At 36.3% G+C, this 25,122-nt stretch overlaps 1 protein-coding gene across 1 annotated transcript; it reads right to left on the bottom strand.

Moving 5' to 3' along the window:
• Positions 1-11,912: 11,912 nt before the first annotated feature.
• On the bottom strand, positions 11,913-22,641 carry LOC114653218 (tripartite motif-containing protein 16-like). Its single transcript, XM_051926373.1, has 6 exons — positions 22,066-22,641; positions 20,969-21,064; positions 14,963-15,196; positions 14,686-14,863; positions 14,515-14,577; positions 11,913-12,457 (listed from the first exon to the last, which is right to left on the bottom strand). The coding sequence occupies exons 1-6, from the start codon at positions 22,639-22,641 to the stop codon at positions 11,913-11,915; spliced, it is 1,692 nt and encodes a 563-aa protein (XP_051782333.1).
• Positions 22,642-25,122: the final 2,481 nt, after the last annotated feature.

The raw sequence follows: 25,122 nt of genomic DNA on the forward strand, positions 1-25,122 counted from the left end.
TCCTTCTGGCCTTCTCTATACTTCTCCATCAACATCCTCAGAGCAAACATCGCATCTGTGGTGCTCTTTCTTGGCATGAAACCATACTGCTGCTCACTAATCATCACCTCACTTCTTAACCTACCTTCCACTACTCTTTCCTATAACTTCATGCTATGGCTCATCAATTTTATCCCCCTGTGGTTTCTATAGCTCTGCACATCCCCTTTATTCTTAAAAATCAGCACCAGTACACTTCTTCTCCACTCCTCAGGCATCCCCTCACTTTCCAAAATACAGTTTCACTGTAAATTAAATTTTGAGTAAGTTGTTTCACTCATCACTAAAGTTTTATCTTTTTTTAACATGCAATAAAACATTGTCACACCCACTTAATCCAATTCAGGGTATCAGGGACTGGAACCTGCCTTGGAAGCATTGAGTGCATGGCAGGAAATGGTTTTGGACTAGTTACACAAAGCAAATCTAATAACATCACTTCATTTCTCAGAGTTCACTTTCTAGAAAAAAATGACTTCCATTTCACTATGAATTTCAAAAATGTTATTTGCTCATTACATCATTAATTGTATGTTATATTTGTCTGAATTTGTAATTCAGTGGACATGGCTGCATGATTGTTATCATATTCAAATAAAAATTTCACTGTACTTCATGCAAATGACAAATCTCTTCAAGAAGTTGCATTCCTCCATAAACACTTTAAATGGCTAACAACTTCTCTGATGAAGGGTGTCCTACACTTCCCTTAACCACTCTAACCACAAACATGTTTATAGCAGATGTTGTTTTTGATTTCATATTAATATTTTAAAAGAAAAAAAATAAACCTACCTTTAGTCTACTTACCTGTGGGGCCAACAACTGCAGGCGAAGATTAATGGAAAAAGTATGCCCACTCTTTGATGTTACTGAAATATTTTTTTTCTTTTGCTTTTGTATTGTCTTTTTTAATTACTTTTTTATTGCTCAGGTATACTTTGGAAATGACTTTTGTCATTTGTTTGGAAATGTAAAGTTGATTTATTGCATCTGCATCTTGTAAACAAATTGTCAATTTATGCAATGGTTTGCATTGCTGTTTTACAAATCCAGGGTCCTGTATCCAAATACCACATCCAGTCAGAAACAAAACCTTTAAGTGGGTCATCTTCAATGGCAAAAATTAACAGACCTCTCCAGCCTAAAATTCATTTTAGTAAAGATATTTTGATAAGATAACTGTCTAAAAACTTTTTCTTTACAATAAGGATCTGTAGTCATATTGTCTGGGTCAGTGGAAGAGATGTAAATAGTCCTCATATTTGGTTCTAAAACTCTTGTCTCTGTTTAAACTATGTTGTAATGTGTTAAATTTTAGAATCAGTTTAACTTCACAATCATATCTCTCCTGTTGTCTATTGAAGTTGCCCATAAACTCTGTGGCTTTAAAATCCTTCTCATAGTGTCAATTGCTGCTGAAGTGAGCTTCTACAGAAACATCTCTATACATTCTGCTCCTCTCCTGCAAAATGAATCTTAGGATGGAGATGTCTGTTAATTTTTGACATTGAAGATGACCCACTGAAAGGATTTGTTTCTTTCCTAGTGTAAATATAAACACATGGAACTCCAGTTTCTGTACTACAACTTGCCTGAAGAAGGGGCCTAAGCTGACTCAAAAGCTTGCATATTGTAATCTCTTCAATTTGCCAATAAAATGTCCCTCTGTGCAGAATCACCAAACAAGTAATATTGATGACCTTAATATTTATTTTTCAACTTCAAACCCCCCACCCCCACAGGGCGTGCTACACTCTAGCCACTTCGCGTCTCTGCCACTCACTAAGGAGATGCGGTCTGATGATCAGCTGCTGTCTTTCTGCTGCTGCTGCCGAGCTGCAAGTTCTGGTTGTCGCGCTGTGTGTCGATCATTTACAAGCGTGTACAGTAGCTGTCCTTTTGTCTCACTGCCTTGTCTAGCGTGATGTTAAAATGTCTCTCGTGGGACGTCAGATTGTCTTCCGAGAAGATCACGTATCGTCTCCTTTCAAGCCTTCCAAGACTTTTTTTTATAATAGAGAGATGTTTGTTTTAGGCATTGTGTGTCAAGCCAGTAGTCACCTATAACAATAGGTTGTGTGAAACAGTTTGATTTTGTCTTGAATCATTGGTTTAGACCCTGTGTGTGTAAGAATTGACAGCCAATGAGCATATAATGTACTAACGAGGAATAAGGAATACAGGTATTTTGGACCTTGAAAATAGAAGAAAGGTTTGTCTATCACACTTCTCTTGCTTTATGTACTATGATAGAATAGTAGAAGAAGAAAAAAAAGGGCATCAGACAGCATGTTATTAGCTGTTAGAGAAATAAGGGCAAGCTGCAAAACTTTCGACTATGGAATTGCACTGTAATGTCATTACTGAGTCATCTAATTTGAGATGCCCTGTGATATATAGTCATAATATGGATATACTCTGGCCACAGGATCAGCAACTGCTTTTCCAAGTTGGCATCCCCTCTGACTAGAAATTCTGTAATGTGACATCAGGTTAAGAGTTCATTACCAATTTTTTTCTAAATTCAAAATGGTCTTTCAAATGTAAATGGATCACTTGTAGAAAAGATAACAGTGTTAGGATTTGTGTTAATAACGTGATTTAGGACTTAATTTCATTTTATTTTGTGATTCAATGAGGTTTTATACTAATAAGTTTAGTGAAATTGCAGGCATATTCTGTCGAGTCAGCCTTCTGTATCCATAGGGGATTGGTTCCAGGACCCCTAACCCCGTGTGTTTCCCTTCCCTAATATAAAATGGCATAGTATTTTTACATAACCTACTCACATCCTTCTGTATACTTTAAATCATCTCTAGATTTCTTATAATACCTAATGCAATATAAATGCTATGTACATAGTGGTTATACTGTACTGTTAGGAAATAATGATTTCAGTGACATGATTTTTATTTTCTCGTCAAGAGATGTCACTTTACACTCCCTTTAAGCCTTTTTAGGGATTGCTTTGACCAATTAAATGTTTTATAGGAGGTGTTTTTTCACAGAAACAAACAGTGCACACAATGAGCAACAAGAGCATCCCAGAGCCTTATAGTAGGGATTACCAACTGAACGACTTTTGTTTAAAGAATATGTTCGGCAATGCTTGCTGTGCATATGTGTGTGCCTGTCAAATGGTCTCATTGGTTGAAACTTTAATATTTAATGTTCAGTTATTACCTACAGTCAGTCTGTGTGTCCAAGCCGCTTCTAGCCTGCACAAATTTTTTGCACGTGTGTGCATATAGATAACCTTATCTAAGTTTAAAGCCAGCACCTTGGTAACCTGTCTGCAGCCTGGTGGATGGACTTGCTTTGATTGAACTGGAGAGGGGGTGCAACAGTTTAAGGAAGTCCAATTTCAGTTCAGTTTTTTGGTTACTAATTGTTTAGTATTCTTTGTTTCAGTGTCCTTATTTTCTAGGATAAATACTGCAATACTGCAGGAACTATAAAGGTGGAAACAGTTTGGCAATTGGTAGCACTCAGAAGTCGATGTAGGATAAGTGAGAAAAAGCTTTCCTTTAAAAAGGTAGCAATGGAGAATGGAGTCAATTGATGTGCAGAGTAGAGAAAGCTAGCTGAAGAGCACTCTGGTGGCTCAGCCTTTGGCTACCATACAGGAGGTGTAAGTTCACCCCTATGAGCCATTTTATTCAACTCATATGACAAGAGGACATTAGCAGGGTGTGCCAAGAGATCACCTCATTCGTATGGATTCAGCGTAGAGCTTGACATGTGGCAAATTCAAGTTTTGCTTTTTGGAACTTTCTGGATTTTTTCCCCAAATATTTTTGATCTGCAGATGCAAAGGACTGACTTGCATTTTGTATATATGCTGTATATTTGTGTGTACTCTGATGGATGTCAGGCATGGGCTGGCATCCAGACTGGGGTGGGGCATAATGCATTACCCAGCTGGGAAGCCAATGTAATTAAGGATCAGGGGGAGATGTTGTATTTGGAGCAGTTGCTTTCTCAAAACAGTAGATTACAGCACGTCCAGACCAGGATTCCCATAAGGATACCTGAAGGGCACAACGGAAGGTGTGGTCCCATGGGGCAGCCTAGTTGAGTTCAGTGGGAGCTGTCAGGGAGAGCTGGTGGGATTGGTAATCCCTATTTACAAGATTTCCGATTGACTGGGTCCAAGATAAAAGGAGCCACATCCTGGTGAGTCGGAGCTGGGAATGGAGACAGGTAATTCTCACCTAGGAGGAATGGAGGAACAAGAGAGAGGGAGAAACAAATATTTGAAGAAGAGTGTTGTTAAAGAATCTTATTGTAAAGTATTTTGCTTTAATAAACCCATGTTATTTGAACCCAGGACTGGTCTAGTGTGGTTGTGTTAGGGGTTTGGGGTGCTGCAACGCCCCTTACTGGTACAGTATATCAAGAAAAAATGTTAAAATGTATTTCCATGCTGAAGGCCCAAATGGATCCCAGCTCCTGACCATGATATATTTCTAGATGAATAGGAATTGCTCCCTAGATCGGTCATGGGCTAGGACTTAAAAGGCCCCTCTGGCAGGGTGTGGTTGAACTTGGAAGTTGGGTGGAAAATCAGATAAGGGTACCATTTGCAGAGATAGTGAAGCCAAGAATAGTTGAAAGATGATATATTTTACAGGACATGAGGAGGAGGAGTGTCACAGGCACCCTACTTGATAGTACTGGATTGAGAACAAGTTAGAAAAAGCCAAGTCAGCCAGTTGTTTCCATTTTGTTTAATACTCTCAGTTCTCCCTTAGTCTCCTTTCCTCTCCTTGTAATTGATCTTTTATTTCATAACACACCATGTTTGGGTCTCTTAGGAGAATTTCTTTGTTTGGGAACAGTTTGATAGTGCCCCTCCAACTCTTTAGGATATACAGTTGCATAATATTCAAAAACAGTATTTACATACAATGAGACAGTATATCTCTCTATTATAATAAAAAAATCTTGGGAGACAAGACTTTTATCCTGTGACGAGACGTAATCTTTTGAAGAGAGACACTTTCACGTCCTGTGAAATGAGACTATATGCCAAGAGATTACACCACGCCCGGGGCCGGAAATAAAAGACAAAGAGTAGATGACAAAGTAGAACGTCGTAAAGAATTCAAAAACGTTGGTGCGATACACATGCAGAGCAGGTTAGAGGTAATGGAAGTACGAAAATTTGAAAGTCCAAAAAAAATTATAGTAAAGATCGCATTAGTGCAACCAAATGGAAATTATTACTCGGTGAAATAACCAAACAGCAAAAAGAGATCGAATATATTGTTTGAATTTAAACTTTAAGTCAGAAATGTGTAGATCATCTAATTTGTGTTGCCATCAGGAAAAAGTAGTGTTTCTTCCCAATGAAGATGCGTATCCACGAGAAGAGAAGAGACACAAGGCAGTGAGACAAAAGGACAGCTGCTGTAAAGGCTTTTAAATGTTCGAAGCGCTGCGCAAGATGCAGATCATGCGGCACGGCAGCTGCAGCAGCAAGCCAGCAGCTGATTGAGCAAAGAGGAGGTAAAATAAACTGTATTTGTTTCCCATTGTATCACCATGCATAAACCGACTTTTTAGAATGTTTGTCCCTGTGATTTGTTAATTGTCATAGCAAAAGCTATTCTAATGGGAAACTGTAAACATTTTAATACAAATGGCATATCAAGATCTTCTTTGGTGTCTAATGTTATCCTCGGAAGATGTACTACATTACCTTTCTTGTCGCCTGTTAAAATTTTACATGTCAAAATTGTTCAACCAATTTTCAATACAACTAATCTTGTCCTATTGCATAGCCCATCACTCAGACATAAATTCTGCAATAACATTACGATACATCCTTCTTACAACAATAATTCGGCATGTAGAAGACCAGATGGTGTTAACAGTTGTAGATATTCTATGGGGTATTGAAAGTTGATGTTTTCATCTTCCGCACCATCACTACCAACTGTTTCTGCATAGTCTATTGATATGATTTTAACCAATTTGCTGTGTAACCGATCGACAATTTTCGCATTAATTCATTTGACTTCATTGTTTCTTGGTGCTAGGATTGCCCGTGTACTCATTTCTTCTGTTGATAACCCTTCAGGATGAAATTCTTCATGAAGATTTGGACATAATAAGTCTTCATTTATCGGGAACTTAAAATGAGGAAGACATAAAAATTTACAAGAGCTGAGAGCGCAGGAACTGTGTCTGACAAAAGCATTCACACGAATGAGAGGTGAGAAGACTGTGGGAGTGTTTGAAAATGGTTGAGAGGAGGGCGGGACTTGAAAAAATCTATTGGCAATAGTCTTCTGTCAAGAGTTTCTTTTATAATAGACTTGGGGGCTTCATCTCCTCTTCGTTTCTTTCACTAACCCCCCTGCCTGCGCTATGCGCCAACAACTTTGCGTCTCTGCCGCTCGCAAACAACAAACCTTTTAATTCTCATGGATAGGCCTCTTCATTGGGAAGAAACACCTATGTCCATATATTCAATCTCTTTTCGCTTTTACCTTTTCATCAATATTGCATTGAATTTTGATTTCGTGTTTGGAATTACATCGTGACAACGTAACGTATAACTGCCCATGAGTGAATATCGTTTCTTTCTCTCTACACAAACTGGGTCTGACAATAGCATTCACACAAATGAGAAATGATTGAACCGTGTGCGTGGTTGTAAATGTTTTAGATGTGGGCAGGACTTTTCTAAATCTATTTGCATAAAGTCTTGTCTTGCAGGTCTTGAAATTTTCTCTTGTGGGATTTCAGTTTCACCAAACAACCAATCTTTTAATTCTTGCAGATACATCTCTTCATTCGGAAGAAACATTAATTTCCCCTAATAGCAACATGAATTAGATGATCTACAAGTCTCCAACTTAAAGTTTAAATCTGAACAATATATTCAATCTCTTTTTGTTGTTCCATTATTTCACCGCGTAATAATTTCCGTTTGTTTCCGCTAAAGCGATCTTTACTATCATTTTTTGAGACTTTTGAATTTTTGTACTTACATTATCTCTAGCCTGCTCTGCATGTGTATCACACCAACGTTTTTGAATTCTTTAAGACGTTCTACTTTGTCATCTACTGTTTGTCTTTTATTTCCAGCCCCAAGTGTGGTTAAATCTCTTGGTACAAAGTCTCGTCTTGTCTCTATATATAGTATATACATACTAGCTGTGTAAGGGTGTGCTGTAAAAAGCCCCGGTTCCTAGAAACCATGCATTCTGGCACTTCAATCAATCAATCACATCAGTTGTGCATTAGTGGCTAAGCGAGGTTCTCTTTCCTCTGCGGTTTCATTTGGCCGACGTGCTAACCTCCGTTGTCTATCAGTGGCTATGTGAGTTTCTCTCTCCTCGGAGGTTTCATTTTGCCGATGTGCTTGCCTTGCTTGTGTATTAGCAGCTAAGCGAGTTGCTCTTTTGTTGGTGTTTTCACTTTGGCAACAGAGTCGCTTTCTTTGAGCATCATGCTGTAGCCTCGCACTTTCAGGCTGCCTTGCACTTCCAGGCTGGACAGACAGACACACACACATCCATGAATAGACGTTTATATATAAGATGAATTGTGTGGTTCCTGAACTCTTTTAGGACTCCCCTACAATGGGATGGCATGCCGAAGCATACTTGCCGTGTCTGTGGAGGACTGCTTCTCTGTTGTCGAGGCAACCACAGGTTCACAGTGCAGCAGCAGAGCACCGCAGATAAAACTATGAGCTGATCATGATCACACTATACTTGCCTGTGGCCAATGGGTGATGTAAGGGAAATAATAGATGCAGGGAACAGTATAACTTGGCCACTGACCTGGCCACTTCTATGCCCGTTTGCTGTGTATGTGTATAGAAGAGTAGTAGCTCCCACTTTAATAAATAACCCTGCTGTTCCTGTTTCAAGTTGAATAAAGCTGGTTTTGCTAAAGTACAGAGACTCAGTGTCGTGTTTTGGAGTGCAAGACAGCGACTCACGCATCACAATACACACACACACACGCACACACACACAAATATATTACCCAAATTTATTACGGACAATTCTCTATAATGAACACAAGACAACCTATTATGTAAAGTGAAAAATGCAAATTTGCTATGCAGTTTCAAGGGCACAGCCAGTCTCATTCTTGAGACATTTTCTATTGTAAATTGCACTTTTCCAAGGGAACATGATTAGGCTTTGCATGTGCAACACAACTGTAAGATGCATGTGCATTTAGAAGCTTAGACACATGGATGTAGTAAGTTAAGGTTTGAACCCAGGATATACTCATTACCATTTGTCTATATTATTACTATTATGTTGAAGAGCTCCACCAGTACAGACCTAAACAAAGCCAGCTTTTACACTCATCAGATGTATGTACAACATGGCTTTAGAGTGATAATTTACCAAGTTATGTTGTTTTATTCTAGCAGTAAAATCTAAATAAAAAGTATATTCAAAAATTTCTTTTAAAGATTTTATAGAATTGTAACTTTTAAATTTGTTATCAATTATAATGTGGTACAATTTAATAAAAAATTGGTAAATTGGTAATGTTCTAATCATGAAACATACAGATAGATTGTGAATTTCTACCTGTTGTACTGCATGCTTTGTTATTAACTTCATCAATAATAAAGGCTGTCACTGAGAACGTGTAATGCATTTACAGTTTTTTTAACATCTGTAAAGCAATTTTGAATATGCAGTCTGTTCCAGATCATGGTACAACCATCTGGGGAATTAATGGTATTGTGTTATTAACATTAAATAACAGTGATCAATGTTGATCTAACAGATCTGGGGAATTAATGGTATTCTGTTATTAACATTAAATAACAGTGATCAATGTTGATCTAACAGATTTTTAAAAGACAATGTCTTTTGTACCTGATGCTTAGACTCTGTTATTGACAGAATGAGTGTTACATCCATTGATATGTATAAATTCTGTTCATAGCCATTATGATCATTATAAGCAGAAAGATTAAACTAAACCGGGCTGTTTTTGCCCACCACTACCATGGATCATGCATTTGTCCATTGATGGAGCAGCTCAATTTATGACTCCCTACAGTTAAAAGAAAAAAACAAGTTATTAAGCAATAGAAAAACACACTTCCAATCAGAATTCTGCATAAACACACACACACACTTTGGATATTAAAATATAAGAAATAATTCCAAAAATAATTTTCATGTAACACAAGATCATGAAACTGAACACATCAGATACTTTTTAGCACAGTATTTTGCATTTCTGGTCCTGGCATCCTGCTGTGCCTACAGCTTTTTATTATAATCAACCCCCCTGCATTTATATTTATTAGTTTAGCAGGTAATTTTATTGATGTTTGTGAAATACTACCATCTTTTCCATATTTCTGCCATTAGAACATGGGTAGGTAAGGTGATTTGCTTAGTGTCATTGGCTGAGTCACGCCATAACCCTAGCCATTGGGTCACACTGCCTGCAATTAATAATTATTCTGAAGTCAAATTTAAATTTCTTTTAATTGTATTACTACTAAAACAACATTATGTCCAAGAGTAAGAGTATTAGTCAGTGAGACGCTTAACATGCAACTGCAGTGAGGGTTTTTGTAATGAAACACTGAAACAAATCTGTGGAGTCTTTTATGTTTAACATGATACATCCTGATGAGACAAAACAGCATATGAAAACCTGAGATTGCAGATAACCCCTCATTTGCTATGTTAAACAGTCTCCTAATCTGAGTGTGTGTTTGACTCACATTCTTAGGTCTAAATAGATTCATCTAAGCTACTTCTGCCTCTGTGTGTTATCATCCTGCTCAGAAATGTACATAGAGGGGACAAGGCTCATGGGTCTCAAACAGTTTCATCTCAGTTGAAACACTGTGCATCATTCAGTGAAATCAAGGTCTCAAACTTTGAAATCTAGCAGACAAGGTAGGAAGCCATGGCCAAGACTGCAAGTCATTGCTTTTGTTGAATTCCAAAACCAATCATGAAAATTCTAAAGAGTTTGTAAACACCATTGAGTCAATTATTGAATAATTAATAGGTAGTGGGAAAATAAAAATTGCTAAAATTTCTACAAAAACTATTTTTTCAAATTACCAAAAGAAATTGTGCATAAACAAAGAAGTTAGTGGACTGTGTCACTAAGCATCTGCAAAGGAAAACAAATTGGTTGATTTCAGCTGAAATGATAAAATGGTGGCTGTTGACTCCCCTGACATAGGCTCTGTAGTTGAAATATTACAATTATTAACTAGAATATTATCCTAATAATAGAATGTTTCATTTGCTTACCAAATATTCAGAATTAAACTGAAATTTGTACTTTGACACAGCTATGACACAGCTAATGCAATTTCAATTAATTTTCAATAGGAACTGTGTTTTAAATCTCATACACCAATACTTCCACATCAGAGTAAAGAAAACATGTTCAGTACCTGGATGGTTACTGTATCCTGAAGTTAAGCAGTTCCTTCAATGTGAAGCAGAAGCACCTTTTAAAGAGGAGACTGGCATCCTAGTGTTATGCAGCTTCAGCTACTGTTCTTGAGAACAAAGTAAGTTGCGCTTATAATGGCAGCACTTTTAATGAGGCTTCTCCCCATCACTGCCTGCAGAAAGTGCACAACAGAGTAGAGTTCAACGCCACATAATTAGTGGTCTCCAAATCAAAGGGTTTGTAATTTCAGAAAAGCCCCATCACAAACAAGACTAAAGAGGACCTATAAGAAACACATAAAGTAATAAAATGGTAGTTTCACTAAGTTCATCTAGATAATGGCTAAGAGTTGAGTCACATAAATAACTACTCACAGCCAGAACCAGTGCTTGATTCCCTAAAATTGTCAAGTAAAAAACATTTACTTGTGTGTGATTACCATTTAGTAAGACTAAACACTATCCTTAGTTGTGAATCAGAGGCTGTTAAAAAATTCAACATTCACATATCTACAAGGCTGTCAATTTCACCCTGACCAGGGATCTTCAAAAAGTCAGACCCAGAGTGCCAAAGTGACTACAGCTTTTGTTCCAACCTAATTTCGTCTTTCGAGTAATGGAAGTTATTTAGTTTTATTTTATGCCATATTAGTAGATTCATTCTTCCACTTAAAGTCATTTTTGTAGATATTTCCTTCATAAATATAAGTGGACTGGACCAGATTAGTAACTCTCAGTTTCTCTTTCGTTTTCTTTCCTGATATTTTATTAAAACAGATACTTGGTGATGAATGCATAGATGTAAATGGGACGAAGTTATGTGGTGAACTTCTGAATCCCTTCCTATTTGTATTTCATTATTTGGCAGATGGTTTAAGAAAATAAAAAGCAATTTCAAACAGTGAATAGAGCTGTTTAAGAATAAAATAAGAAGCAATTAAAAGTTTGTAATCTTAACAAGTGAATTAACTAAAATAAAGAATAAAAACAGTTGCTTGAAAAATTATTTACCTTGGCATCAATAATTGACTTCAAATAAAGAAATTAGGTTGGGGCAAAAACCAGCAGGACTGACCTTGAGGGCTCGTGACGTCAGTCTTGAAATGCAAGTAGTACTGGTTATTCTGATATGAAAATGTCATGTTTTATGTTGGATTTTCGAATTTTAACATTTCTTTTTTACTTAAGTAGTGTGACGTTTTTTCCGGCATTGGATTATTGTTTTGTTATTTGCTTACAGAACAGGGAATAAACCTTTCAAGCCGTCACTTCCCATTTCCAAAGATGTCCACTCAATGCCTTTACATGACAAGAGGTACTTCTATTTGTTTACTTGATATATATATATATATATATATATATATATATATATATATATATATATATATATATATATATATATATATATATATATATATATATATATATATATATATATTTATTTCCTGGTCACTGGATGCCCTGGCTTATTGGGCAGATTGTTACACTAGAGTCAAGGTAAGGGTGAAGGCCAAACCCGGGATAGAGAGGTTCAGTGAAGGAAGCCTTGAACCTATGCAAGAGGCTCATTGTGTGTGAGACTGTGTAAAAAGAGAGAGAACCAGCAGAGTAGTCTAGATACACTCCAATCCGTGGGCAGCGAGGGGCAGATATCTTAGTCTTCTTGTTGTTATGCCACACAATATAACTTGAACCAGAGCACAGGAGACTCCATGACTTGTCATTCCATCCAATAAGACACACAAGATCCCTTCCTTTTCTGTAAATGCCTTTATAGGTGACACCTATCCATGCTCCACCTCGCCATTCCACCTCCCAGTAGCAGCGGGTCCCTGATAAGCTTTCAGCACAGAGAACCTGGTGCCAAAAGTCAAACCTGTCAGGGTGATCAAGACAGGGGCGTAACTCTTCCATCCAGGTCACCTTCCTATTTCCCTCACACAGACTGAGATGTGTGTGTGCAGTGTTCGGGTCCAAAGTTAGTCGACATGAGTCTATTTAAAGAGAAGGAAACATTTCACATTATCCTCATTCACCATCGGTCAATGAATATTTTGAAACAAAGGTAAATTCTCATTCAAGGAATGGAGGTGTTTTACAGTTTGAGCTATTAGAATGGTGGTTACTAAAACATTGGTAGACATGCCCACATTAGGATAACTTAGGACACTGACTGGGATTACTTGAAGTTGGATATTTCTAAAAATTATTAGATAGGCTTCAAGGCAGACATTGAGGAACTGCTGTAAAACTAGCAAAAAGCATGCGGGTAAGTTAAGCAAGGTTTTCCAGGAGGAAGAAGTAAAGAGTTAAGTGGGGGCATATTCTTTTGAAGTGTAATAGCTTTAGACTGTTAACCATTATTTAAACAATCATATAGTGTAGGAGTTTACAAAATTTTGTATCAACCCTCAGCTTTCTGAACCTGGATGGTTTGTGATCAGAAGTAAAGAATTCTGACTCTGAAACACTTCATGTTATGATTTAGTTTGTTTAAAATTTTTCCTATGTTCTTTATTCAATTCCCTTGTGAGGCTTTTCATATCATAGAATTTGATTATATATATATACTAGCTGTGTAAGCCCATGCTGTATAAATCCTGGGCTCCTAGAAACCATGGATTCTGGCACTTCAATCAATCACATTGGTTGTGCTTTTTTTTTTTTTTTTTACTTTTGGCTTTATTTTGAAACAGTTTTTTTTATTCTTACATCTTACTGTCTTGTTTTTTATGGGTGCTGACATTTTATGGTCATACTATTTTCTGGTTGCTACTGTATAACCATGTGGGGGCCATAAGAACAAAGTGTGATGTCACTGTTGCAACACAAAGGCAAGCACTGCATAGATTGTGAATAAACAAACCTTCTGAATTAGTTTTCAGCTTCTCAATCTATCTGAGTTTAACAAAAATTTAATTTGGTGTTTTGGCTTTGGCATCTTACATTTCATTTGCTGTTCCCTTATCTTTATTCCTACCACTTTTTCCTGATTTGGTAAAACACTTAGTGTGTCTTTGTATGCTTAATGGTCACAAAGTAGAGCCAAAAGTTCTTCTTTTCCACTTCATGAGACCAGAATGCATAAAACAGACAACTACCACAGGCAGTGTGTTGTAATGGTTAAGACTTTGGCCTTTAAAGCCTGATGTTGTGGGCTCAAATCCACCTAGTGACATTTTGTGACCAGGGTCAAGTCACTTGACCTGCCTGTGCTCCAAGTAACCAGTTGTGTCATAAATTATGTAAGTTGCCTTGGATAAAGGCATCAGGCAAATAAGTAAATGCACCACTATTGCTTTAGAAAAGATTGTTGCTAATAGACCTGCCTGATTGAATTCTTTCAGAAAACAAATGCATGGAACTAAATGTGTTTATTATTTAATTGGATACTAAGAAACATTCAACTTAGTATCATGAAATTGACTGAGCATTGAGGATAATCATGCATTTGAAAAGTCATTTCCATAACTGACTAGAAGAAAAATGGCAAAGGATTTTTAAGGAGTTGAGTAGTCCAAAGAAAATGAATTGCCATCATTATTTTTGCAGATTTACAGGAATGATTTTAGATAAATTATTTAAAACCGGTATAACAATTAACAACATAAAACTTGAGGATGTGACAAAGAGTTATAAAATGGCTGCTGATCAGTGATATCTGGATACTATATTTAATAAGTCAGACATGCAATAGATTTTAAAATCAGCAGATTTATACTGTCTGCATCTTTCCATATGAGAAATTTGATACAAAGGTTAACTGCTATAGATTATGCACAGTAGAGCGGACATCATACAAGGCAATTCTCTTGAAAACTAGACAAAATTAGACAAACCTATGTTAGGAATTTGGTCCCTTCTCACACAGATTTATTGTAGTCATGGGACATTTAAATGTATGCAGAACTACTGGGTGTGATGTCTGGATGAGAGGATATTCCCATTTGATTATTACTCTGAATTCATGCTATTGGGAAAGAAAAGGACCATTCGTTTTTTTAAATGAGAGAATGCTGCATGATGTTAATGAAAATAAACACATACTTACAGTGTAAAAAGTCGTCTCTACTGCTTGGCTCTGGAATTTTCTGAATAGGGTGTGGTGCATCACCTAACGATAGAAATAAATATGTCACTTGTCAGAATAATCCTAAATAGTGTAAAAATCTACCAAGGACCTCACAATGTATCTTTGTTCCTTTGTATTTGCAGAACATACAGTAAGTGGTCACACCACCTGTGTGGCTGATTTTATCAAATTCTTTTTGACTGATCTCTTCTAGTCGCACTTTCAAGCAAGTCAACTCCTTCCTCAGATCCTCAGATGAGAAGTCTGTGCTAACATCAATAATTAAAGAGTTTCCGTCTCCAGGAGGAATACAGAAAGATGGAAAAGTCTACATCAGGAGAGAAGTAGAAGGATGACTTTTGAGTGCACATCTGGCCTAAAACATAAATAGTTAAACAACCCAGTCTTTCTCAAGTAACAACACTACCTGCAGGAAGTGGATGTGATCTTCTGCCTTGGAAAGCTCGGAAAGTTCTTCATCTTTCCTTTTCAGCTCCTCCATTTGCTTGTGCAATTGCTCCACGAGCCCGTCTGCCTTTTTCACTTCACTCTTCTCCTGGTCTCTGATTAGTCCAGTCAGTCTTCTGCGGGTCTCTTCAATAGAGTGGATCAAGTCTGCAAGGCTCTTCTCAACTTCTTTCACTTCCCTCTCAGCAGAGATCTAATCAAAGAACAAGAGATATGGAGTGTGATTTTCAGATTAGTTTACAAATGTAACAGAATTGCTTCAGATGTGATCTTGAAAGATTTTCAATGAACTTCCTGTCAAACAATTTTCACTTTAGAAAGGCAACAAAGCAGGTACATTTCTGCTACTGTATTTCAGATTAGTTATTTTCATTAAACCTCAAGCAATGGCTTATGGTAATAGGCCACTGTTCTGAAGTAGATTAAGAACCGGAGTTCCCAATGGGCCAGTACTTGAGTCACAGCTTTCTCTTTACACAATTTTTTCAAAATAAAAACAATACAGTTTCAGTTATAGCTTCTCATGCAATGTCAGGCATAACAATTCCTCTGCAGCTGTTGTCTCCCATAAATGAAGAAGTATGTGAATCAGGAGAGTGACTGTCTGTTTATTTGAGCTGATTTTTCTCAATCAAATAGTGGTTTGAATCAAAATGATAACACATTTTGCTACAGAAAGATCATATGTGTATAGCACATAGTGTACATAAGTACTTTGTACACTTTTTGTTTGCATGCCTCCTCAGAACAGTAATAATAATACAACAAAATGGATATTCCCACAATATTAATGACTTTTTCAATGTATTCCATTATACATTAACTAATCATTCTTAAAAAATGGACATAATTGTGACTTTGGTAATTTTTAATAGCAAAGAGGCCACTAATGAATAAATTCTTCTGAAATCTTAAGAGTGGGGAGATGGCATTATCTTTTAACTCAGTTTTGCAAATGGACTGTGAATAGACATACTGTATCAAGAAAAGGAAACTCGGAAGGAATTAACCTGTAGCAGTTTAGTTAGAAAATGGAAAGGAAATACTGCTATCATTCCTCCTTAATTATTTTCATTGTTCATCATGAATTACAACCAACTTAGCAGAAACATAATGAACTAACACTCACTTAGAATATGGTACCAGTGCAGGAGAGACATTTTGAGGCTGAGATGTTACTGCTAATTTCATCATCTGAATACAAGCATATTTCCTCCATTCCTAAAGTGCAATATATTTTTTGTATTAGGACCTTTAGAGATCTATATATTTATAACATATTTACTTTTTTTTATTTAAATACAATCTTTTTTCAAAAACATTTCCTTTAGTATATGAAATTTAGAAACTTTGCCATAGGAAACTTTCTACTGTATAAACTATCCTTTCTGTTCACAATAAATATATTGATTGTACCTTAAAACCTTACCAGTTTCTTCAAATGAACATAACCTAAATCGTGCAATAAAATTTCAGAATTTCAGAAAATGAATGAACATCAACTATTACAGGAGAAGCTAAACTCACAAACAGGAGGGTGGCAAAATCAGAATTGGATTATCTCTTGTAAATACCGAAATATTTTATTTGTTATACAGCAGGTTTTATTAAGCAAGTATTTTCTATGCTACAGATTTTTTTAATTAAGTGTTTTATCTTGAGAAACAGAATGTAGTTCAATCAAACAAACTAAAATAACATAACAAGTACAATGATATACTCTGCACTCAAGCCCAAACCTGGGCAAGAGACTTTTACAATTAAACAACAACATTTAAAATAGTTCTTTGTATAAGATATGGCAACAAGTAAAATAAAACGTTGAGTGCAGCAAGTTTACTTCAGAATTGGATTAGTGAGATCTACCCAAGTTAAAACATTCTGAACAAATACTTGAAAAGATAATTAGATTTTTCTAATTTGAAATAATATTGAATATTACTTTTCCACTGAGATTTGAAGGGATGGGGATTCTTCCAGTGGAGTCTTTGTGTAAGTAGTATATAACAGTAAAATTGATTTTTCATAGCACTGTACTATCTGAAATTAATCCAGATATTGCTGCTGAGGTATTAACAGTAAATTGAAAACCAAGGCTATCTAAGAGATATGTAAATATTTTTGTCCAAAACAATGTTAGTGGAAAACATTACCAAAACAACTTTTATTAGGTACAGTACACTACATTTTAGACAATTTTAATGAAAGTTGTATGTGTGAAGGATTTGTTGATATACAAGGAATGATCTGAAAGATATGGAAGGATCTTCATTACTTATTCTCCAGCTAATGTAAAATGAAGGGAGGACCATTTATTAACATCATATTTAATGTTTTCTATTGTACTATCAGGATTTAAATCAAAGAAATATTTATGTCTTCTTATAATAATTATCTTTAGATATCTACGCTGTTTTGATACGTTGAAAAGTTATACAGCCTAGACATACAGTACATGCCAAAAAATTAATCATAAAAATCTAGCTTTCATTTAAATTAATTTTAAATCCAATGATCTTATCAGATTCTCCTAGTAGATTTAATACTAATAACATAGAAAAATATGCATTTAAAATATAAAGAACTGTATCATTAGCATAAAAATCTTTCTGTTGAAGCCCTTCCCTTGGGACATTGCAACTGATCGCTTCTGCAGATGAATGGCTAGTGGTTCAATAACAATCGCATAAAGCACTGGTGATAATGAAGAGCCTTGACTGACTCCACGTTTTAATTTGAAGTAATCCAAGTTCATGTTATTTTAAAACCTAAGGCTTCTGGGCTATCTTAAAGTAATTTAATCCATTCAGATATACCAGGGATAAAACCAAATTTGCAAAATAAAAAGATAACCAAATTCAACTCTACGAAAAGCGTTTTCTGCATTAATACATGATAAGATATCTAGAGATTCAGATTTTGTAGGTGAATATTTTATGTTAAAATAGCACCAATTACTGGATACCAAGTGTCTGTCTTTATTGATATTACAGATGGAGGCACTTCATCTATTCCTCTAGCAAAGATATTCATTTTTATCTTAGCATCGTTATTCAGAACTGAAATGGGTCTATACAATACACAATGTACCAAGTCTTTAATTTTCTTTGGAAAGACAGGAATTGAAGCTTGGCTTAATGATTTTGGTGCTAACAATAATGGCACTAATAGAGTAGAAAGCTAGATACTGTTCTGGGCCTTCAACTTTTCCAATGCATTGAGTTTGTGGCATTTTGTATTTCAGAGGGACTCAGAGGCTTATCAAGCTCTTCTACATAGAGAGTACTGAGCTGTGGTATTTGTATTTTATCAAAAAAGTCCTTGGGTTAAACTTCTCCTTCTTTATACTATGAGGAATATAAGGGGTTAGACTATTTCTTAAATGTGCTCCCTAATTTTATTTCCTATTACAGTTTATATCTCTGTCTCAGTCCAAAGTTCCCCTTCTGTATTTGTTGCATTGAATATGTTTTGGGTTTTTTTTCTCCATATTCATAATGATAGTGATGTGGCTTAAAAGTAAGTTGTTCTGGTTTTTTTATATATGTAAACAAAAGTTTAAATTCCAATTGTACAGCTAACCTTTTCCTATTGAGTGCCTAATGTGGGAAACTAGCATATTTCTGAATAGTTCTGCAAATCTTGGTATTCAAATCAGACAACTTTCTAGTCTGTAATTTATTCTAATGTGAATCATACAAGATAATTTGTCCTTTTAAAACAGCCTTTACCATTTCCCAGAATATTCCTGCAGAATCTCTCTGAAAGTATCTGTTCAACAAATTATAACAATTTGTGTCAAACTGAATTTTATAAAGTCCTCATTAGCTAGCGATGGATTACATCACCATTCGTAAGGTGACTTTTTAGGATATAATGGTTTGAATTCCACAATGAGAAGAGCAGGGCTGGAGATGACTATAGCTTTGTATCTTTCTAGGTTTCATAGAAGGTAGCAAGCTATTAAAAATTTAAAAAAAAATTCTTAACGTAACTATGACATACTGAAAGATAAAGGCTATTTTCTTTAATTTTGATATACAAATCTCCATGTATCATAGAGATTGTGATTCATAATAAACTACCATCACAGTTTTAAATGTTACGGTTACAGTTGCTATGGATTTATCATAGCCTGGACTTAATAAACAACAAAAATCATTAGCTATTATTAAGTCTGCATTACAGTGTTTATACTGCAGCCTATTTTAAATTCCTTCAGCACTATTCATATACTGTCACTATTATTTAGTGTACTAGGGGGCTCTGCCCCCTGCTCGCTTCGCTGGCCTACCCCCGGGTTTGATTTACCGGATATACAATTTAAAGAGATTGTTATTTTCATTGGAATTGTTACATATGCATTATTTTCACCTTTACTTTAAAAATTTTGTAAAAACAATACTTGTCCTTTATTTTCAGGCCCGAGCATGTTTAAATCTCTTTATCACAGGACGTATAACGCTGCTTGCATTGTGAATGGGGGGCAGCTGAACTCACGCTAAGGAGACGCCATTCGTTCAACTGCTGTCTTTCTGCTGCTGCTGCTTGTGAGATGTGTGTTCTCTTTGTTGCGCTGCGCGTTGATCATTTAAAAGCCTGTACAGCAGCTATCCTTTTGCGTCTCTGCCTCTCGCGTTGTGAATTGGGGCTGAACGCACGCTAAGGAGAAGCGTTCAGATCATCTGCTGGCGAGCTGTGTGTTCTGCTTGTCGCTTGTCATTGTTTTAAGAGCTAGGTGTACATGAAGTGTGTCTGCCAAATACATTCCAACAACTGCTAGGTTAGATGTCCGTGAACTTGTTTTAAATGTTGTCTCACTGCCTTGTCTCATGTGACGTTAAAGTGTCTCTCGCGGGACATCAAATTGTCTTCCGAGAAGATCACATCTCGTCTCCTTAGTCTCCCTCACAAGATTTTTTTTATAATAGAGAGATATACAATATATTAGTAAAAATTAATTCACATTCATATGGATTCCCCACCAACACAACATATCACCCTTCAGTATCAGATACTATGTCAGTGGCTCTAAATGAAATTCCATTACCTCTGGTTTTCTTATAATTATTACAATGATTTGACCAACCCAGTTTCTCTTCTGCCAAAACTGATCTTTATTTATTAAATGAGTCTACTGTACAAATACTGCAGACATTTGGCTGAGTTTAGTCTCCACTTTTCAGTCATCTGTTTTCATTTTGACATTCTTCTGTTGATCGGTGTAAACAAACTGAAATTCACTGTGTTTCTATATTGTATAACAATAATATATGAAAACTTCCAAAGGAGGTGAATACTTTTTATAGGTACTGAATTTGTTACCCACCAAACACACAGGATATTTACTGTTTTCCCACAAAAGTCTTAAATTTCCTTTTCTGCTGAATTCTATATTTTTACTCTTGCTCTCTTTTCTGCAAAAGTCTCGATCACTCTTTTCTTTTAACTAATACACATTGTCTCACCTCTTCTTTTTTTCACTAAACTGTAATATTTTGTTTTGTCTACATTTTTACCAACAACTAAGTATGTCTCTTACATTAAAACAAATACCAAATCCCAAAGATTTAATTACAGTAACGTATGGCAAATGGTGCAATGGGTGGAAGATGCAGTGAGCATCAGAATATAAACAAAATAAATGAACAGGAAGAAACAATAGATAAAACAAAAGGGACAATAGTTTAAAGCAAAGTGAAAACACAAACAAAGATACCCTCAATAATCACTGCCAACCAATATATAAAAAATTGTAAGTTGCTTAAAATATTCACTGCCAAGAGCTAGCTACCATCAAGAAAGATTTCCATGATGTCCTATATCTATTTACATGAATGTCATTTATTTAATTAGTTGCAATCAAATACTGTACATCTTTGAATTTTAGGTTCCTAGAAAAGAAGACTATCTGATCTTTGGGACATTTTATGATAATGTTTCTACTGAGTGATTTCCAACTCACCTTGACAAGTTTGACATTCTGTTTTGCCTCCTCCAGATTCTTCTGTGTTTCCTGGATTCTCCCGCGGATCTCAGCCAATATCTCTATCAGCTTTCCCTGGGTGAATACAGAGGAGGCTTAGACATGGTCAGGCAAAGGGCTCTGTCTTTTAGCTACATATACATTTACCAAATATTCAAGGTCACAAATTCATCTCTCACATAAACAAAAATGTTTGAAAGGGTATTTTTGAGGTAAAAAAACAATCAGCAGTTCAAAGACAACAAACATTAAAACTAAAGACTGCCCATTCCCTGCATAATAAAATGCATTATGATCCCTCTTAGACTTCTTATCCACAATCTGCATAAAACATTTACTATGCTGGGTGCACTGTCCCATCCTTCACTAATATATTTATTTCATTCAACCATTTTCTGAGCAGCTTATTGCACATCCAGGCTTGCACTGGCCTGAAGCCATTACCAGCCTGACTAGTTAAGTTGCCAGTCCTGAAGAAAGACAATTCAGAGCCAGAGTCAGCTTTACCTGAATGATGTTGAGATATAGAAGGAAAACTCACACAGACATTAGCCAGGCTGGAATACCTCTCTTAATGAACAATATTTATTATGAATTAGACATCCAGCCATAATTGTAACACTGTGTTTTAAAGATCTTATCTCCACTTCATTACAAAATGTAAATATGACAGGTAGCTTATAAGACCTATAATTTAATGTTTAGGTTGATGCAGAAGCTCTGCCCCAACACAAGTTCAAGTTATGTGTACCAGAAAACTACGTAATTAATTGGAATTCATGTACCATACAAAAACAAACTGATAAATTGATCAATCCTTTGCTGTCATTACTTCCTGCCTTGATAATTGGAAAATATACAGTATATGGCAGATAATTACCTTCAGTTTTAATTAGTCACAAACTGAGAACACAACAATGATTATAACGTGCATTGAATGTCCTCTTTATCCATTTTCTGCCATGCAAATTCAAAGCTTACTTTGAATTTGAAGATATTTAATATGCCCAACTTCCTTTGCTCTCCCACACTGTAGATGAAGTTAAACCATTAGGAATAGTAATCCCCCTTCTCACCTGTTTCTCAGCTCTTTCAACCTCAAGCTCCACAGTTTCATGACTCCGATGTCCAGTTGCGACACACAGCAAGCAGATGCATGTCTGATCTGTTTTGCAGAACACCTCCAGACCTCTCTGATGCTTGGGACACAATTTCTGCAACAGATTTCCAGTTGGACCCACCAGTTTATGAGTCTTCCAAGCAGCTCCTTCATAGTGTGGTTGGATATGGGTCTCACAGAAAGAAACCAGGCATGTTAGACAAGACTTCACAGCTCTAAATTTTCTTCCAATACAAACATCACATCCTACATCTCCTGGCCCAATATAGTTCTGAGGCATTGGTGGAGGTATCCTGAACTTTAATTTCTGTACAACTTCAGAAAGCACTGTGTTCCTGCACAGAATTGGTCTGGGCGTAAAGGTTTCTCTGCATTGAGGGCAGCTGTACTCTTCAGTCTGATCCCAGCAGCCTGTAATACAATCCATGCAATAATTGTGTCCACATGGAGTAGTAACTGGGTCTTTAAGTGTATCCAGACACACCAAGCAGGTCAACAGGTCCTGAGATTCTGAGATGTGCTCTTCTGTCATTGTATTTTACCAAGACTCAGAATTGAAAGTGAGAGAAAATTGTTTGAATCCCTGTACCGGAAACAACATAATATTTAAATAAGAATATGAAAAAATGGCTGTTTTATTGAAATGAACACACAAAAACTTGCATGTGAAAATGGTAAAAGAAAGGGTTATATGAAGAAGGCGATTATGTCTTTCTGTTTTATTCAACGTGTGGGTTTTACTTATTTATGTGTTTTCCACAAGCAGTACGCTTAAAACAAAATTATCATATGTGAATAAATGGAGTTGTCTGAGTAACAATAATGGCAGACAGACAAACAAATACTGCATTACCTCCAATAGCAGACTGCAAATGTTTACATCCCAAAATGGTTTGTGAAAAATATTTGACTCTGCTAACCCCACCATTCTAACCTATATGTCACCCACTATCAATTTAGATGTACTTCTAGTTTTTCTCTCCAAAGGTTCTGTCGTTTAGTGCCATGTACCATAAATCTTTACTGAAAAGTGAAGAAATTAACATAACATTCTCAGACTCACTTAATCCAAACAAGGGTCCTGGGGGAAAGAGCCTATCTCAGCAGCACTGAGTGCAAGGCAGAAAAGAGTTCTGTGCCTGTCCAATTTAGAGATGTGGTAGGAAAGTCCACACAGACACAGGGAGAATGTGAAAATTCCACACAGAATTTACAGTAAGGTAAGATGGAGAGAATTAGTAGTAAAATGCTATGCATTAAAATAAGTATTGATTAACATCAGGTTTATTTCCTGCAAGTGATGAGTGAAACAGGGAAAATTCAATTCAGTTTTGCAAAACCTCTGGTAAAATTTGCTTCTCTGAGGATTTTTGATTGCAAAATGCAGAACTCACTAAAAAGAATTTTTGGGGATTTAAAAGAATTTTGGGGTAGAAGAAGTGTATCAGAATGAAAACAAACAAACAAGGAATATTGCTCTCTTAAGATCCATTCATGCTACTTTGTTTACCTGTGTTTTTTGTTTCCATAGTTGAGTGATGCACCTGCATGTCAGTAATGTCGGTTCTATTAATGCCTCTTCTTCACACCACAGCGGAGGTGCAGTGCATTTTGTAAAAATGTTTTCATTTTTGTCTCCAATGCATCTTTATGATTGTGATTGCCAATCTGATTGAGTCTAGCGGCTCAACAAAATACAAAACAATAAAAGGACAATCTGCCATTTTATGGATATGTGTACTTCTGGGGTATATCAGAGGCCATAGTGGTAAGGCTGTAAAACTAAACTGACATAAAAGGCATAGTTCCCAATAAAAGTTACTGACAACAAAAACATTCAAACAAAGCCTGCTCATTCTAAGCATAGCAAGAGACATTCATTTTTTTTGTCTGTTTGTCTACAATAAACATGAAATTTATTGTATAACAGGCACAGCTGAATTACAGAAAACAATAAATATACTTTTGTGTTTCAGTTCAAGTTCACTGGGAGCTAGAAATTATCCCAGCAGCAACAGACACAAGATGGGTTGCCAGTACATAGGAGGGTCCACTCACCCATGCACACCCCAGAACAATTTAGGGTCACCAACTTACATAAACCTAACTTTTGTGAGGAAAATATCATAGAAGACACCTCAAAGCCTCATGATAATAGAAGGATATGGATGGATGGGCATCCCAACTGAGTTAGTTAGTGGTACCATTCCCAGTTGGGAGGCCATTAGGAGGGTAGGAGAGAAGGCAACTGCCTCCTGGGGCTATATGTTGCCCAGTACACTGACTGGCTGGATCCTTCTGGTGTGCCTCTAGTTTGGACACCCACAGGGCTACATGGGAGCTGTAGTTTTGCTGGGCAGACCTATTAGGGTTCTCGGAGTGCCACTAAGGAGAGCTGCATGGAACAGGGTCCACCTGCTACAGAGGGGTTTCATTGGACCCAGAAGTGCTTCCAGATGGAAAACCTGTTACACCAGAAGTATTCCAGGGTTTGGATTGAAAAGCAGCCACTCTGCCTCATCCAGGGTCAGAGTCGGAAGGAAGTGGACAAATGTCAGAGTATCCAGAGAAATGCAGGCCCAGGAAGAATAAATAGATTCCATACAGACATCAGCTGGGTGCAGGATTTAATCCCACTTCAATGGATTTAGGAAGGAGTAGTGCTAACCATTGTGTCTCCACCTAAGAGAGAATTCTATAGCTAATTTATAACTGAAGAAAGTAAAAGTCACATTTACATTTCTCTCTTTATAGTACACCTTTATCAGAACTCTTAATTTTCTTTTCTGTTAGCTGATATATACAGACCATATATTGTATAATGAAGGGATTTGCTTTTTGGCAATCATCACTTGGTTAAATGCTATGTGAATTAAATTCTATAAAATAATTTTCCGATGCTGGAGCACAGCTCATGCCAAAGGGCATGTGACAATAATAAAAATCAACTCCATAAAAAGGCATGGTATGGTATATATAAAACTAAATTTATGTTGCTGCAGACTGTTGATAG

The sequence above is a fragment of the Erpetoichthys calabaricus genome, chromosome 1, assembly GCF_900747795.2.
Source record: "Erpetoichthys calabaricus chromosome 1, fErpCal1.3, whole genome shotgun sequence".
NCBI classification, from domain to species: domain Eukaryota; kingdom Metazoa; phylum Chordata; class Cladistia; order Polypteriformes; family Polypteridae; genus Erpetoichthys; species Erpetoichthys calabaricus.

What these genes read in the sequence shown, in the direction of transcription:
- LOC114653218 (XM_051926373.1), bottom strand. Translation starts at nt 22,641, where the DNA reads ATGACAGAAGAGCACATCTCAGAATCTCAGGACCTGTTGACCTGCTTG. An exon ending in ATCACATCCACTTCCTGCAG is followed by an intron (nt 14,864 to 14,962) that starts GTAGTGTTGTTA and finishes CTCCTGATGTAG; the next exon opens with ACTTTTCCATCTTTCTGTAT. An exon ending in TAGAGACGACTTTTTACACT is followed by an intron (nt 12,458 to 14,514) that starts GTAAGTATGTGT and finishes CTCTTTAAATAG; the next exon opens with ACTCATGTCGACTAACTTTG.